The 18,833-nt window shown below is 36.6% G+C and overlaps 1 protein-coding gene across 1 annotated transcript in view; it reads left to right on the top strand.

Annotated features, from left to right (window-relative positions):
- LOC150075281 (sphingomyelin phosphodiesterase-like) overlaps positions 1 to 18,833 on the top strand; it is a 127,938-nt gene that overhangs the window by 79,817 nt on the left and 29,288 nt on the right. The window contains exons 9-10 of the mRNA XM_090388430.1: positions 1,015 to 1,102; positions 9,925 to 10,007. Of these exons, the coding sequence (XP_090244556.1) occupies positions 1,015 to 1,102; positions 9,925 to 10,007 (171 nt within the window). The remainder of the gene's footprint in view (positions 1 to 1,014; positions 1,103 to 9,924; positions 10,008 to 18,833) is intronic.

The following is an 18,833-nucleotide window of genomic DNA, read 5'->3' on the forward strand; positions in this document are numbered from 1 at the left end:
ACCTTGGTCGTTTCTTCAAAAATTATGAAAGACTCTGCAATGCTATCTCCACCTTGGTCGTTTCTTCAAAAATTCATTTGGTTTACTTTTCAATCGTTACAATTATTTTTTCGGGTTCCTTTCTTCCCCCCTTCGTTCACAACGTATATCGCTCCCAGGGTACACCGTATTTTCATTAGTTTATTTCTATGCATAAACATCTACTTTACTGTATTTTATACTAATAATATTTTATATATACATTATGGCTGTAGGGTACTTTTGCGATAGCAGTGATCCTGATCCATAATTCATGTTATTGTAATTCAGTCTTATCTAATCTTATCTAATCTAAATCTTAATTTTCTTCCCCCTATAGCATATAACTTCTCTATTGCATTATTCTTGATGATTATATATATATATACAGTATTATTTTATTTATTTATTTTTTTTTAATATAAAATTGGCAAGGCAGTACTATAAATAAACAACCCAATGTAAAAATAGTTTTTCTTGTTTGCCTTGCACAGTTCTCTTTCCATAGAAATAAGTGTGCAAGATGAAATAATGGTGTCATAACATTTTTAAATGAAATAATTCAAAAATGTTAAAAGACTAGGTAGAAACAATTATAATTGTAGCACCTTGTGTTTTTTGCAATTGTAAATTGAAGTAACTATATTATATTGTTACCAAAACAAATATAGTGCTATTAATTTGAAAATACCCAAGATCTCAATGGCTAAGGCTATTCTTTCTGTGCTGTAAAATAGTTGTGAAATACACAGGTTTCACCACATACTAGCCATTGTTTTATACATCATATTCTTGTTGATTTGGTTGAAGCGGTGAATAACAGTAACAGCCAAAGTAAACATCAAATGATTGATTCTCAGGTTCATATAATGTTTTAATATTCATTCGACTGAGTGGATATCTGGAAATTGGATTGCTGAAGTACTTCCTATATACTCTTTAAGTCAATTTGGGCAGTTTCTTAATGGCTTTTTTCAGAATCATTCGGTTTATTAGGTGGATGATTTTTAATCCAGCTGGGCCAGGAAATCAGTTGAAATGGCTTATTAAAGAATTACAGAATGCAGAATTGAATAGAGAAAAGGTAAAATTTACAGGTATTATATAGATAAAGTCATTCATAACTACATGACATTCATTTGGTATCCAAATATTATATAAAAATTTTCCGGTGTAATATCATGTTATTAAAGATCTGCTTTATTTTAACTTTGCAGTAGTCCTGCAAGATATGCCTCTATTGTAAGGTTATCTCAGGTTAGCTTGAAATATTTTATTTTAGGTTAGATGCTATTGATTTGCTTATCCTTAGTACTTTTCTTTAACAGCTAGATTTGTATTATTATGCAGTGACCATTTTTGCCAATATTTGTTGTCCGGGCTGTGGCATGGAGTGATTTAGAGAAGTAATTACCTCAGTAAAACTTTAACAAAATTAAAAATGCCTCTGAAAAGGATGTATTTTTGCCATTTTTAGGATTGGAATGTGTCAGGGCTATTTTTGAAATATAAGTTAACATGTTTTTGTGAAAAAAATAAATAATAAAATTAAATTAAATATTTAATCACAGAACAGAGCAGGCATGCTAGTATAGTACTACCTGATATTATCCCATCATATTTGGGCAAGGTCATTGGGGGGAAGTAGGTTAGTCAGCTAACTTGGGCCTATACATCATGTAGGGGACTCAGATCTGGAATGGAATGGCTGGCACAGTAAGGCACTATGCCTGTTGGCTCTCAATGTCCTTGTATTTAGATACTTATGCTACTCTGTCAGGAGTGCCTTCATACCTGGGCCTCTGATGCTCCTAAAAACCTAACAACAAATGCCATACCTTGGCAAGTAGCCCAGGTGTGAAGGCACGCCTGAAATAAATCAGGAAGCTGCTTGCAGTTCATTTGTCTACCTTTCAAGCAGAGCAGTCATTTTGGTTTAGTTAACAAAGGTATACAACATCATTTAAAAATGAGAAAATAAATATATATGCACCATTACATGTATAATGTTTTACTATTCAAGAAGGCATGACTACATCTTTCATTTTAATTTTCAAATATCCTTCATATGAGATGTGACCAAGAAGTTCCAGGACTGATTTTTTTCCTTCAAATTGAGGTGTCATAGAGAGTTGCGACATGTTTGGCGACTCATCTAGACTTAGTAATGCATGAATCACTTGTTTATCTGTAGTCGGTCTGAATTAGTGCACATTGAATAGAAGATGTTTTATGTGTTTCATTGCATAGGACATGTCAATCAATTTTAACAAATGGTTTGGGAATGTGATGCATTTCAGCCAAGTTTTTCACACTGATGATGATGACAAAAAAACGAGGTCTTGCATATCAAGATCTTCCTTGACATGATGCTACTAACAGAAACTTTGTTTCTTAAGACCTGGTTCTCCCACTAGCAGAGTTTAGTCTTCTCTAAGACAAAAAGCAAGATGATCACAGTCACATGTGAAGACCATACTTAACACATTTTTGACTTTCAGAGCATTGTTTGTTATGAATATGTCCTGCATGGTCAGAATCAGAAGAAAGGGATAGTCTGAATTATATATAGCATATAATGATATGTAAATATTTTAAAGCCGTGGTGCATAATAACAAGCAAGGTTATTCAGACTCCAGCAACATAACAAAAATGGGATGTAAAAGTAATTCCTCTTGTTGTATACTTTTTGAAGGAATAGAGATTAAAAAAAAACATTTTTAGATTAGAAAAATAATTGTTTTTAATTTTATGTAATTTTTCAACATACAAACCACATAACTCAATATATTTCATCCACTGCTTAACAGGTTTGTTAACTTAGTATGTTATTGGGATTAGATTATTTGGATTTTTTTATTAAGATGAACTAAAATATATCATATTCTACTGGCAGTGGGTTTTAATCCAGAAAATCTTTTCATGATGTACTGTATTTGTCAGCTTATAAGACGCTGCGGCGTGGAAGATGCACCCTAACTTTGGAACGTTAAATTTAAGGGAAAAAAAAAAAAAAACTTTTGAAAAAAATTTATTGTTAATACAATGGAAATTTAAAATTCAATCAAAATAAAAGCCAATAAAGAAAGGTATAGGATTATTACTCTTATTATTTTAGTATTATTCAACTTCAGATTCATTACTGACTTGTTCATCATTATCCTCAACATTATCATAATCTCTTGATTTTTAAGGAGTCCTTATGTGCTGTAATGTAATAACTAGATCGTATGTATAGCTTAGCTTAATTTTTCAGCACTCACCTCATAGTAATCCGCTTAGTTGGTGGAAAGTTCTACCACATACATAGTGGTTATAGGATTCTAATAACTTACGGGGATTATGGGTTTAAGAACTAAGTTATGGGTTTTAAAAAATTTTGCAAAAAAGGAAAGTGCACCTTCCATTCTATGGTTGCCTAATTAATTAAATTAAATGAAGAAAGATAAAAGCTAATAGCCACACACGAGTGACTTTCGAAATTGTCATCAGTTAGCTATAGTGGGGAGAAGAGATCGCGCGAGTGTGTTATATACGGGTTGGGTTCCCGAAATACATTTCAGTGCATGTGGAAACTTAATACGTGCTAAATTCCAAATGGGAGAGAAGTTGGCGGGAATCTTTTTGTTTAATACGTTAAGTGATGTATGGCGTTTAAACCACTCAATGACGAGGGGCTTTGTTTTGAAGGATTTTATAGCTGGAATTTAATTTGACTACTGTGATGGCCGAATCGATGAGTGGGTTATGATTATAAGATTGGATGTGTTGTGTTAGTTCTCAACTGGCGCTGGTGGCACCAGCTGTATGCTAGCTAAATTAGTGCGCTCTTAAAAATTAATAAATAAAGAAGGTTTTCGGGAGTGTTACTCAAAAAGAAGTTATATTTTAGATAAAATAAGTGTGGGTGAGTGATAGGTTAAGATTTGAGACCTAAACGTGGTTTTATTTTTCGGACTGAACTTTTTAAAATGGTTATCATTGTTATGTTCGGACATAGGAAATTTCAAGGTCATTAAATTTTTAAGGAACTATAATCAGTCACTGGGAATTCTTAGTAGAATAGTTGTGCTACATGATAGCTTTGATGTAGAAGTTTTCAGGATACCAAATTGTATTTAAAAATACTCACGTTTTGCTGAGTTATACATTATTGGTATTTTCAAGGTCACAGTAATTTTACCGAGTCAGCCATTTGGATGTTCCAGGAGATAAAACTACAGCAGTGCCACCTGCTTGGTCAGTGGTGACTAGAAATTCGGCATAAATTGCGTAAAATTATGACATCACGAGGCAGCTTCATCACTGAATAAGAACTACTCCATTTATATGGCTGCGGCAGGTTTAGTAGTTTAATTTGTTAATTTGTTAAACTACTAAAGCACCGAAAGATATATGCTCCCAGAAGGGCCTTCCATGGCGGAAAGGTTTCAGTGGAGACGTCAGACGAAACCCGTTTCAAAAGGTCCACACACGACCTTTTCAACTAAATTGTGATCCAAGAAAGCAACGGGAAACTACTTGGATTATCCTTCCCTTGAAAACTTCAATGATAGCAAGCAAAATAAACCACGGCCCCGAGTCTCGGCGTCCCTTGAATGGGGCAGGGGTGCTAAGAATCTCCGAGCTTGCGTCGAAGAATTTTCTGAAACTAGCTACATGGAACGTTAGAAGCCTACTACAACCAGGAAAACTAGCCAATGCTTTACAAGAAATGGAACGCATTAACATCAACATACTTGGGCTAAGTGAAACCAAATGGCCTGGAACAAAGAAGTTTATATCAAACGACCACCACGTCTTCTGTTCCGGAGGAGAAGAGAACACCAAGCAGACGTACGGCGTCGCTTTCGTTGTCCACAAACAACTGGCCAACAAAGTCACCAGTTTCACCCCAATATCGGAACGAATCGCACTACTACAGCTAGCAGGCAACAAGATCAACCTGAATGTGCTCCAGGGCTACGCACCAACAGCGGACAAAGACGATCAAGAAATTGAATTGTTCTACGACAAGCTAAGCAACACTTTAAAGTCGCTGAAGAAGCACGACATGACGGTCATCCTCGGTGACTTTAATGCCAAAATCGGTCAAGGAAAGCTACAAAACATAGTCGGAGAACATGGCTTGGGGACGCGGAATGAACGAGGCGACAGACTCGTCCAGTTCTGCCAAGAAGAAAAATTTAGCATTGCCAACACTTGGTTCAAACTACCACCTCGACGACTATACACCTGGACCTCACCACAAGACTCTGACAACAATATCGTCAGGAACCAAATTGACTACATCTTAATCAACATCAGATATAAGTCAAGTGTCCTCAATGCAAAAACTTACCCCGGAGCTGACATATCATCAGACCATAACCCAGTAACAGCAACACTACGTCTCAAATTACGAGCAGTCAAACGCACAAGCACAACAAAAAGAATCGACCTGGAGAAACTGAAGAACACCGCCAACAGACGACAAGTACAGCTTCATCTCAACACTACAATCCGATTGATCGAAGCAGTAACAACAGACGTGCAAGCATTCGGGCGTTCACTCAAACAGTGCATCAATGAAACAGCAGAAACCCTGCTAGGACATCAGGCGTCGAAAAAGAAACAACGGTGGATGACCCAGCACATACTAGACCTAATGGATGAACGGAGAATATTCAAAAACAACAACAACCAGGAAAAATACAAAGAAATACAACAAAAGATCAAACAGGAAATCCGGAAGGCGAAGGAAAAATGGATGGAAGATCAGTGTGCAGAAATCGAAGACCTAATCAAGAAAAATGACAACTATAACCTGCACAAGAAGCTTAAAGAAGCTGGAAACATCTACAAACCGGCTCCTATCCCAAGTTTATATACGGACAACAATCAACCTATACTAAGCAAACAAGCCAAACTCGACACCTGGAAGAGCTATATATACAATCTGTTCGGCACCAACAGAAAACCGGCAGAAACGCAACAACAAACACAGGAAGACAATCTCCACATATTAACATCTGAAGTGGAACATGCCATCCGAATAACAAAGCCAGGCAAGGCCTGTGGACCTGATCAGATTCATGTGGAACTGCTGAAACAACTAGACTACAGCAACATCCAACAACTAACGAAATGGTTCAATCAAATCTACAACAACAACGACATTCCATCCGAATGGCTCCAATCCATCTTTGTGGCCCTACCAAAAAAGGCTACCAGCCGGAAATGCGAAGACTTCAGGCTGATCAGTCTAATGAGCCAGGTGCTAAAAGTCTTCCTCAAGGTGATTCAGCAAAGGATAAGATGCAAGTGCGAAAGTGCACTAGGAAACACACAGTTCGGATTCTGCAGGGGACTAGGCACCAGAGAAGCAATTTTCTGTTTACAAATATTGCTACAAAGGTGCTATGAACATCAAAAAGACGTGTATATATGTTTTATTGACTACGAGAAAGCCTTCGATTCAGTAGACCACGACCGCCTAATTGACCGACTGAGAAAACTTGGGCTTGAAAACAATGATATCAACTTTATTACAACTCTCTACTGGAATCAAACAGCCCGGCTTCGCTATGACAACGATCTGACAGACCCAATTCCAATAAAAAAAGGCGTCCGGCAAGGCTGTCCATTATCTCCCATTCTTTTTAACATCTATTCGGAAATGATCTTCGACCAAACACTGGCTGACAAGAACATCGGCATAAAAGTTAACGGACACTACATCAATAACTTAAGATATGCCGATGACACAGCACTAATAGCGGATTCAGAACAAGATTTACAGACCATCTTGAACGAAGTGGACATAGAAAGCCAAGCATGGGGGCTACGAATCAACAAAAAGAAAACAAAGGTGATGAAGGTCAGCAGGACTGCAAGCAAAATCACGATCAAACTAAACAACGAAAAATTAGAGCAAATACACCGCTTCAAGTATCTCGGAGTGCTCATTGATGACCAGCTGAACCATGAGGCCGAAATCAAAAGCAGAATTGAACAAGCCAGGCAGGCATTCACCAAATGGAGAACCCTCCTCACCGACAGAAGCTTGAACATCGTGCTCAAATTACGCACATTGAAATGCTACATCTGGCCAATACTGCTCTACGGTGTAGAAACCTGGACTCTAACATCAGCCACTACAAAAAAGCTCCAGGCCTTCGAAATGTGGCTCTACCGAAGAATGCTGAAAATTCCGTGGACAGCCAAGATAACCAACGCACAGGTCCTGCAGGACATGCACACGGAACGGGACCTGCTCAAAACCATCATCAGCAGGAAATGCAAATACCTAGGTCACATCGCTAGGAACCAACAAAAATATCACCTACTACCACTCATCCTGGAGGGAAAGATCGAAGGCAAGAAACGCCCAGGCAGACCGAAAATGGCATGGCTAGATAACATCAACACCTGGCTTCACATGACAACAGCACAAATCCTACACGCAGCGCTAGACAGAGAACAATATCAAAACGAAGTCGCAAACGCCATTCGGCAGCATTAAAGAAGAAGAAGAAGTGTTAGTTCTGTACTTGCTAAATTAGATTTGAAGCTATTAAAATGGTAGTATGCATGCGTGTTGGAAATTTTTGATGTTCTGAATTTTGCTGTTGTACTGCCTATGTAACATGCTTGGCAATCTGATTGGCATCTGATCAGATATATAATGATGTTATGATCTTGTGTCCCATATTCATGTGTTGTCTTGTATGAATTGAATTTGGAACTTAATTTGTTATAAGATGTAAATATTAATTTGATATCTGTATTCTTAAAAATCTGTTGAAGTCTTCTAGCATATTGTTGATGATATGGGAGGGCGATAAGGGGTTTATGTATCTTATTCTTATTCACGTGGTTATTAATTTTGCTTAGGTTATTAGTGTTATTATGGACTTTGGTGATGGTTTCTTTTATTAGTTGTAATGGGTATTTTCTGTCGATGAATTTTTTGGTGAGGTATTGCAATTCTACAGATAGGTCTGTTTGTGTGTGACTATATTTTACAGTGTTGTATATTTGGTTGTATAGAACTGCTTTTTTGATGTATAGAGGGTGGTGTGAGTGATAGTGTAAGAATTTACCTGTATGTGTGTTCTTTCTGTATATTTTTGTGCCTAAAGATGTATTTATTTTGTATATAGTGAGGTTTAGAAAATTAATTTTATTATCGGTTTCTACTTTGAGGGTAAATTTGAGTCTTTCATGTGTTGTATTAAACGTGTTCAGTAAAGTATCGATGGTGGTTCTGTTGCCTATTAAGAGGACATCATCTGCATATCTCATGTATAGTTTAATTCCTGGGGGAAAGGGTTGGAGTATTTTTTCTTCAATAGAAGCGAGGTAGATTTCGGATATCATCAACAAATTTTGTTCTGCTGCTCTGTTTCTGTGTTCTTTGGCATATTGTACTACTTTTAGCTTAAATCCAATAGTATAATTTTGCCTTCTTGATGTACCTGCCATTGATTAGGGCTTAAATGTATAACTGGAATTCACTTGTTACTCTAACAATAGCCTGGTAATTACTGAAAAGTGTACTAATGTATAGTAATTAACTATCCGTTAACTACTATACATTAACTCTCGGTTTTGCACATGTGCTGTATTGCCACTTTTGGCTTCTAAGTGCAGGGCGATTTTTTTTTAAAGGTATTTATAAGGAAAAAGAGTGTGTCATATAAGCTGAAAAATACAGTAATTTAAATGCTTTTGACATTTACTTTGTGGCAGTCAGTTTTCACTTTTTTTTTTTTTTTTTTTTTTAATCTGGGAAAATACATATTGAAGAAATAAATTTTAAAAGCCAGCTCTTTGGATTACAGTCATCTGCTTAAGTTTTGCAAAGTTATGGTTAGTGCAAGGATGGTAATTTCCCTAAATTAGAATTTTATAGTCAGTAACCAAAAGAGATATGACTCATTTCAGTGGTTTTCAAAGTGTATTCTGTGAACTACAGAGTTCCCCAAAGTTATCTCAAGTGTTCCACAAATGTTTTGTTATTGGTTTTTTTTCTTTAATTTCTGCAAAGATCAGAAAAAATGTACTGTTACATTTTTTCTGATCTTCCATCAAAAGATATATCCATCAGAAACATTTAGACTTTTTATTAGATGTGTGTGACACTTTTCCATGTGTTTCATACTATATATTTTTATGCTAACTTCACAGATTATAAAGTTGACAAAATGTGCTTCTTTTTTTCTGTTTTTTGGTGTTCGTCTAATTTGGTCTTATCTAATTTCTGTTAATTTAGAATATTTTTATTTTTTTGTGGAACATCTGATTAAGAAGTTTTCTTAGCCTCTAGTGATAGTGTACAAATGATATTCCTTTATTTTGACTACCATATTTATATAACTATTAATGTATATCATATTGGTGTAAATACACCATAGAAAACTCTTAAACGAAAAAACTACATTTGTAGTGTGAAAGGGCATCATTTAATCTGTATCTCATATTGTGCTCATCCTTCACAACGAGGCGTATGCACCTTTTGGCATCTTTCATATTGTGTGATTATATTCACAACTGGATTGTCATGTCTGCAATACCAGGGTACCTGTCCACCCACCGATGAAGGGCCAACAAGCCTTGAAATGGTGCCGTCTGGGTGGTGGTGCCCACTGAGAATAAGTAACAATAGTCTTCTCTTTTAGTGAAGCGTTACTTATTCGAGGTAGTGCAATACATGGCAACTCATTGTGAAGGATGAGCACAATATGAGATACAGATTAAATTATGCCCTTTCACACTACAAACATAGTTTTTTTGTTTAAGAGTTTCTATGGTGTATTTACACCAATATTATATAGATTATTTATACTCTTAATCATATGATGCCTTGTTGCATTGACTTTCACTCAAATAACTATTAATGGTATTTTATGTTTTCAAACAAGGTACATATCATTGGGCACATACCCCCAGGAATTAGTGACTGTGTTCAAATTTGGAGCCATAACTATTACAGAATAATAAATAGGTAATCTTGCAATTTCAGTGACTCTATTAGACATGATATTTGTACAAATAATCATTTATTGAATTATAAAAAATCAGTTAATAAATCATTTACTATTGGGTGTACAGGGTTACTAAATGATGTAACAGACTTGAAATGTTATTGTAGTGAAAATATATGTATTAATTCAACATGTAAAGTCCTATAAAAGTTTATAAGGATTCGGTATAGTCTCAGTTGATCACCTTATAAACAATTTTACAATACTCCATTTCCTGACATACCTTGTTTAGTGTGTTATACACTAGCCCTTCAAAAGTTTGTTATACAAAAAAGAACAGTCTGTCCTTTTGTTTTTTTAAGAGCAGAAAAAAATATTAACCTTTAGACTATCTCTGATTCATTCAGTAATGGCTTTAAGATTTTCTACAAACCAATTTATGATATTGGGATGATTTTCTTTGCCACAGATATGAAAGACAGCCATATCACTAAATATAAGTGTGTGTGTGTGTGTGTGTGTGTGTGTGTGTGTGTGTGTGTGTGTGTGTGTGCGTGCGTGCGTGCGCGCGCGCGCGTGTGTGTGTGTGTGCGCGTGTGCGCATGCTCTCTTAATCCACTTCACTTCAATTATGTTACCACACAGAACCCCAATGTTTTTTCTTAAGGATATCCTTTTGTGTCACTGACTAACCTAACAGATCAGTGTTCTCCTTAAAATGAGATTTCCAAACCTATATGCAGGATTCCAGATGTGGTCTAACCATCGACTTAATATGATGGGACAATTATTTCTTACTTCCCTGCTGGCAGTTCCTGTATATCATTAACAGAACCTCATGAACTGTTCTATAAGTCTGTATGCACTGCTCAGAGAATTCATGTCAGATATACAATTATCCCTAGGTCTTTTTTCTCATCAACCTACTTGAATTTGGTGCTACCCAAATGGCATGCTATTCTGCGATTACTTCTACGCAAAATGCAGTACCTTGCATTTATTGACGTTAAAACCTTAGTTTTTAGGATGTCGTTTTTTTATCTAGATCTTATTGAGGTAGCACAAACTGATTACTTTATTAACCACTGTGCTCTCTTTGTATGAACAGCAAACTTAGACATCAAACTTGAAATAACTACATCAATATCATTAATAAATATTGAAAACAATAAGTGGACAAACTTTTACCCCTGTGGTGCTTCACTCATCACATTAATCCATGCAGAGCAGTGGCCATTTATGACTATGCTTTTTCTCCTACCACTTAACCATCCCTTTAATTATTAGTGGTAAATGATGCAAGGAAGCAAGCTTATATAGCAACAACAAAGAAAAGAAAAAACCATTCACATGATCTGTCCATCCTCTAATAATTTATCTAATCCTTCTTTAAATTTATTCAAATTATCCACCCACATGGAAGTCTGTTACAACAATCAGTTACTCTAAGGCTGAAAGCAAATTTTTGCACATATATCCTGCAACCATCCTTTTTGAATTTTCTCACTTGTGTGCCATGTGAGAAAGAGTAGGGATTCCATCAGTATTTAGTTTACTCATTCCATTTAAAGGCTTAAACAATTCAATCGGGTATCCTCACAGGTGCCTACTTTCCAGATGCTACAATTTGCAGAATTTGTCTTGGTAAATATGTCCTTTTGACTAATTTTATTTCTCTTTGTTGCTCCTGTTCCAACTGATCTACATCCTTCCTAATATTAGGCTTCCAGACCTGTATGCATTACTCAAGGCATAGTCTAACCATTTCCTTATACAATGGGATAATAATCTCCTTGTACCTTTTTGCAAAAATTCTTGTATATCATTGACAGAAGCCCATGAGCTATTCTAGTGGCTTGTTTGCACTGTTTAGAGAACTTCATGCCAGACTACAATTAAACCTAGATCCCCCCATTTTGAGTGGAGAACATATGATACCACCCATTTGATATATTATTCGGAGATTACTACTCATATGCAGTACCTTGCATATGGGTTGGGAATGGATAAATGAGCTGAGTAAAGTGTTTTTTTTTTTTTTTTTTTTTAAATTTTTGGCTGATGCTCTATAAGTCTGTTTTCTTGCATCATTTGCCACTACTACTAACACCATTAAGGAAGTGCTGGAAGCCAGCTAAATAAATTTGTTCGGAGCAAAAGATAAATTATCCAAAAGACAAAACTAATTGTTGATAACACAGTTATTAAGCTATTTTGACCTAAGGAACTGGAACCTGGATATGAAATAAAGGAATTCTTTAAAAATAATCATCTTCAGAAATGAATTTAAGAAAAAATAAATGGGACCTGACAGTGTCAAGACCATGTTACAAATGAGGAAATAAAAAAAATTGTGGTAAGCTGTTTGGTCAAAGGTAAACAGATATTTGAAGCAAAAATAAATGGTAACAGGCCAAAATCACGAGTGGCTTATCCATGTAGGCCAACTAAGCAGTCACTTAGGGGGCTAAAAAACGTCAACATAAATCAGCCCCATGGACTTCGGGGAGCATTTGCCAAATGCATGGTTTATTTGGGGTGCCAGTTGCTTGAAGCTAGTCTAGGAGGACTACTTCTGACCAAGAGGAAGATGGTTTTATGGTTCTAAGCAAATATTAGAAGAAAAGAGCTTATTCTGGCTAGGACTGAAGGTCTAATAGGAAATAGGATAATGTAGAAGAAAATAGTGAATGAAAGATGATAGTTCAGTAGTGATTTGTATTACCAAGGTGATCTGTACATCCACTGAGTATGAGGTTTAATTGATAGTAACCATTGAAAGCTGAAATAGACTTTTAATGTTAACTTAAAACTACCATACATACAAGGTGTCCTGAGAAAAAAGTTTATGAAATTAGAAAAATTAAGCGAGAGTAATTTTAGTCAGAGGAAAAAAAAAATTCAGTGTGAAATGTCTATTTGCAGCTTCTGAAAGTTGCAATGTAAAAATCACCCACATACAGTCAGTTCTGCTATAACACGAATTTTTGCAATGCAAATTTGCTCCAGTGTGATTGATATATTAGGGAACAATGTTATTATAACACGATTTTTGCGTTGGCTGATGCGTGATTTTGTTTGTGAGTAACACCAGGAGAACGGCACCTCCATAGCCAGGTGGGAAAGTAGCAGCAGTGCATAGCACACACTTCTTGATTAGACCGGGGTTCGAGCCCGTCACCACAAAATATGGAGGATGCGGAAAGGTCGGGGAATGACCACCGCATATCCCGGAGCAATATGGCCTTAGTTGCTAATGCTTCTAAAAACCAAAATAACAAACAAACGAGCTGAACGTAAAACCCGGCACAAAGCTGAATGTAGCGACCTGCTCAGCAATACGTACAAGTTTACGAAGCTTAAAATATGTCAAACATCAAATAGCTATATTTCCCATTTACTGTAACTGTGCTGGTCGGAGATGCTGTTGTCTTTCGCTGTATTCACAAGATTTTTTGTTCAAACAGAAATTTCGTGAGACGGGATAGCATGAGCCAAGGAGCACATTTCTGGAGGTCACTACCATAAAACAATAAAAACAATTTGCAGTTCCCGGTTTATTGGGCTTTTCTGTTAGTCTAATTATAAACAGGTAGCAAACTCGATCTTACTGCATTTGCAATGATAGTGATAGCTGGAATTCTGTGGGGTTTCACGTTATGATGAGATGTGTTCCCCCTTCCTCTTCAATCATATAAAAAACATAAATAAATTTTCAGAATCTTCGCTTTTGTGCATGCCATGTTCATCATTATTAATTGCATATCTTTAAATTTACAAAAAAAGTCTGTGAATAGAAATGTCAATTAGTATGTGTATATTACAGTAATAATTACAGTAATAAAAAGCTATGTATGTAAGCGTATATAGTCTCTGATCAATACAACTAAATGGGAAATATAGCTCTCACGCATTTGAAGTTTGACATGTTACATGTGAGCTCAGTGTATGAGATAATAATAGTGTGTTTCTCTCTTAAAGGCAGAAACACACTACATATTCTCACCTTATGCACACAAACCTCGTGTATCTCTTACCTCAGTTTGCCCACATGCGTTATCCTACAAGTGTGTGTCTTGGACTGTTTTCCTGCATTTGTTAACTTTTCTGTATAAAAAGTGTATTCATACTGCATCCCAGACATGGGTAAGCTTCTTGGTACCAAGAAGCCAAGCAGTGAGTGCAAAAGGAAAGCATTAAGTATAGAAGAGAAACTTGAAATAATAAAATGTTTTGAAAGAAATGAGAGAACATGTGATATCTTGAGAGCAACAGGCTTAAGTGAATCTACATTGAGCACCATCAGAGACAATGCCACTAAAATAAAAGCTACGTGTATAGCTGGAGCAACTTCAAGCACTACAAAGTCAATTGGAACAAGACCTAAAGAAATAGAAGTAGAAGAAATGGAAAGGTTGCTAAGCATATGGATTGAAGACCAAACCAAAAAAAAAATCAGGATCAAGCTTTCTCACAGTGAAAGAGAAAGCACTAACTATATATGAAGACCTTAAAAAGAAATCACTAAATCCTGCAGAAGTGGCTCCTTTTAATGCTAATAGTGGCTGGTTTAGTGGCTTCAAACACCACCACTACTCTTTTCACAATGTTAAGCTGTCTGGCGAAGCTGCAAAGGCATTTCCACCTGTGGTACAGAAAATTATTAAAGGCGGCGGCTATACATTGGATCAGATTTTCAATCTGGATGAAACAGGCCTCTATTGGAAACTTATGCCTTCAAGGGCCTACATATCTAAGGCAGAAGCACATGCCTCAGGGCAACAAAATTAGTGAATGGAACAAAGGGTTGCTCTTATGAAAAAAGCTTAAGTTTTGCAAATTACAGTGTGTGGAGACTAGGAACCTGTGAGGTGATCTGATTGAGGTGTATAAAGCCTTGAATGGTTTCAGCATGCTCAGTGCTGTTGAGATTCTTCCTCTTGCTCAGAAAAATCACCTGAGAGGACATAAATTCAAATTGAGGAAAGACAGATGTAGGATAGATGTGCGGAAGTCTGCCTTGTTGGTGGAACAGTTCCATCCTTGTTTGTTTGATAGCCTAAATAAATTTAAGGCTGGGCTGGACAGGTATTTGGAACGAACGGAGGGGTGAAATGGGAGCGGTTTTTTTTTTTGGCTGATGCTGCATAAGCTTGCTTTCTTGCATCATGTGCCTCTACTAATGCTAATGCCTCGGGATTAAAGGCTGCAAAAGATTGCTTAACTGTGATATTCGCTACCAATGCCAGCAGAGACTTGAAGCTAAAACCAGTAGTGGTTTATCACTCTGCCAATCCGCAAGCTTTAAAGGGAATTGCGAAATACAGCCTTGGTGTTCACTATAGGTCTAGCAAGAAAGGTTGAATGACTGGGAAAATATTCACTGATATTTTAGTTGAAGCTTACCATGATGCTTTCAAGAATTATTGCAAGAAGAACTTAGATTTTAAAATTCTAATAATTCTTGATAACTCACCAAGCCATCCTTAGAAGATTGCTGAACTCTCTCCGAATATCAAATTCATCTTTTTAGCTTCGAACACAACCTCTCTACTACAGCCCCTTGACCAGGGTGTGATAGCAGCATTTAAGGCTTACTATTTAAGGCGAACATTCAAGATGTTAATTGCTGTTACTGAAGGTGACAAGCACAAACTGTTATAAAATTTTGGAAGAGATTTTACATGAAAGTTGCCATTGATATGATTGTAGAAGCCTGGAATTATGTTATAAAAGACTGCTCGAATCATGTGTGGTGGAAACTTATCCCTCATTTAATTCGCGATTTTGAAGGCTTTGAATCTTCAGAGCAACTAAAACAAATCAAAGCAGGTTGTTTTGCTCTTGCAAAAGAAGTTGGTTTCAAGGAAGTAGAAAATGAAGATGTAGAAGAGCTTCTAGAGTCTCACAATGAGGATCTATTTACTGAAGACTTGCAACAACTTGTTGCAGCCAATCAAGTGGAAAGTCAAGATGAGGATGATGATGAAGTCCAGCAGGCTGCCCCACGAGAACTGAAAACAGCAGAGTTATCAGCTGCTTTAAGTGGAATTGAAAAGCACTTGATTGAAGATAATGATTGTAATGCTGAACGTAGTAGGATAGTGCTTGGTGGCATTTGGACCCATTTGGAACCGTACAGGCAGCTCCTGTATGGAAGGGGCAGGAAAAGCAACAAAAGCTAGATAGCTATTTTAAACCAGCACAGAAGAAAGAAAATCAGGACAGTGAATCACACCTTCCACATCGGGTATAACAACATTTCGTCATAAGAATGATAACCCTCCTTCTACCTCTTCACTATAACTCACCAGCCCTTCACCACACCCACATCAAACAAGCAAACTTCATATCTTGTCAAGGTAAATTGCTATATTTACTGTAATTTTTATTTATTTATTTATTAGGAATTTAAGATGTTTAAACCTGTGTTAGCAATTTATTGGGTTTCTATCTTTTTTTTTAGTGTTTTACTTAGCAGATTGAACATTTTTTTTTTTAGTGCTTTGCCCCTATCCGTATTTTATCCATCCATAAGCCCTGTTGTTTTGAATGCACGAAATACCATAACGTGGAGATTTTTAGGAACACATATAGCAGAACTGACTGTACATTTAAAAAACTGTTTTATTTTTTTAATTTACTACTAAAATAAATTCAGCATAACAAAACAAGGTGCTCTCCTTGAAATGTCAAATAAACCTATTTCGAAAATAAGTTTAATAAAAGTTGCAACACTGAAACAGTTTTTGTACAAAGTTATAAATGAAACACAACAGCATCAACATCCAAATTAGAATTTTGGTTGTTTCTGCTGTTGTGAAAGTGCTGCTTTGTCCAGTAGAGCCAAGAATTAATGAAATGGAAATTGTTAACGAAGTACCAAGATTTACTTATAAGTACATGTTTCATTAGTTGTAATGTTTATAAAGGTATACGTTTTCCAAGAGTATATGCACAATGATTATAAATAAACATGGTCCTTTTAGAGTTGAATACCTTGACGTGACTGATTGTGGCATCTGAAATTTCATATACAAGTACTGTAACCATTTACTTAAGAATGCAATTCCAGATTTTATGCATAACAACGCATATGACAAACTGAATGAGTATTTTGCATCTACATTCACACATGAGGAATTCTGTAAGGAAGAGAAGGACAGACGTTTACTAAACTCCAACAGGGAGCTAAATGATGCTGTAATAACGGAGAGCAAAGTGGAGGAGAAATTGTTGAAGTTAAACATAAAAAAAGGCACCTGGGGCAGATGGAATCTATCCAGTTATATTGAAGGAGGCAGTGAGGGAAGTTGGCAAACTCTTAGCCATAATTATGAGAGCATCCTTAGATTCAGGGGAGGTCTCCATGGACTGGAGATGTGCAAATGTGTCCCTAATTCACAAAGTGGGTTCAAAGGATGACACAAATAATTATAGACCTGTTAGTTTAACTTCTATTCCGGGGAAAATAATGGAGTCTCTGGTTAAAGAAGTGATGCAGGATTACCTAGACAAGACTGCAGTAATAGTTCAGACACAGCATGGGTTTGTTAAGGTGAAGTCTTGTCTGACCAATTTGATTGGATACTATGATGTAGTCACAAAGAAACTGGATGCAAAAAATAATTTTGATATCATATACTTGAATTTCAGGAAAGCTTTTGATACTGTTGCACAAGGAAGGCTGCTTTGCAAATTGGAGCAGTATGGCATTAAGGGAAAGTTGCTGCAATGGATAAAGGGATGATTGAGTGGGAGATGGCAGAGAGTGGTAATAAATGGACACTACTCTTTGTGGATTAATGTTATTAGTGGAGTCCCCCAGGGTTCAGTGCTGGGCCCATTGTTTTGTGTATTTATCAGTGATATCAATGAAGGTACCGTATTTCCCCATGTATAAGACGCACCTTAATTTTGGGGCCCGAAATTTGAAAAAAAAAAAAAAAAAATGTATTACATAAAGGTATTGAACTCAAGTTTTATTCATCATAAAATTCATACAACTCCTCATCACTGTCAAAACTTCCATCCATTAGCTTGTCCTCATATGTGTCTGATGACAAATCACTGTCTTCATATTTTGCCTTGTCCTCAGTTCCATCTATGGCATTTGAAATGCCACACTTCTTAAATGACTTGACAACGATCTCAATCTTGATATTATCCCAGGATCTTTTCACCCAGGTACAAACTTCTCCTATAGTTGGTTTCTTCACTCTTCCTGCTGGTGTCAAATTGTCCCCAGAAGACTTCATCCATTGGTTCCATTCGTCTCTCATAGCAGCTTTGAAGGGTTTGTTAATGCTGACATCAAGTGGTTGGAGCTGGGATGTCAAGCCTCCAGGTATGATGGCAAGTTTTGTTTTTTGCTCTGCAGCAATCTTCTTTGTGTTTTTTGTTATGTGTGCCCTGAACTGATCAAGCACCAATAGGGCAGGTTTGCATAAGAACCCACCTAGTCTCCTGCTCCAAATTTTCTCAAACCAGATCTTCATCCCATCCTGATCCATCCAACCCTTGTCATGAACATGGACAACCACTCCTCGAGGAATGTCTTCTTTTGGCATTGTTTTGCATTTGAAAATCAGCATAGGAGGCAGCTTGGTTCCGCCGACACAACAAGCTAGAACAACTGTATAATGGCTCTTTTCAAGTCCACTTTGTACAAATTGGAGCAGAATGGTATTAAGGGTAAGTTGCTACAATGGATAAAAGGATGGTTAAGTGGGAGAAGACAGAGGGTGGTAATCAATGGGTGCTGCTCTTCGTGGACTAATGTTATTAGTGGAGTCCCACAGGGTTCGGTGTTGGGTCCACTGTTGTTTTGTATATTTATCAGTGAT

This window comes from Mastigoproctus giganteus, chromosome 14 (genome assembly GCF_048544385.1).
Source record: "Mastigoproctus giganteus isolate SK-2022 chromosome 14, ASM4854438v1, whole genome shotgun sequence".
NCBI lineage: Eukaryota > Metazoa > Arthropoda > Arachnida > Uropygi > Thelyphonidae > Mastigoproctus > Mastigoproctus giganteus.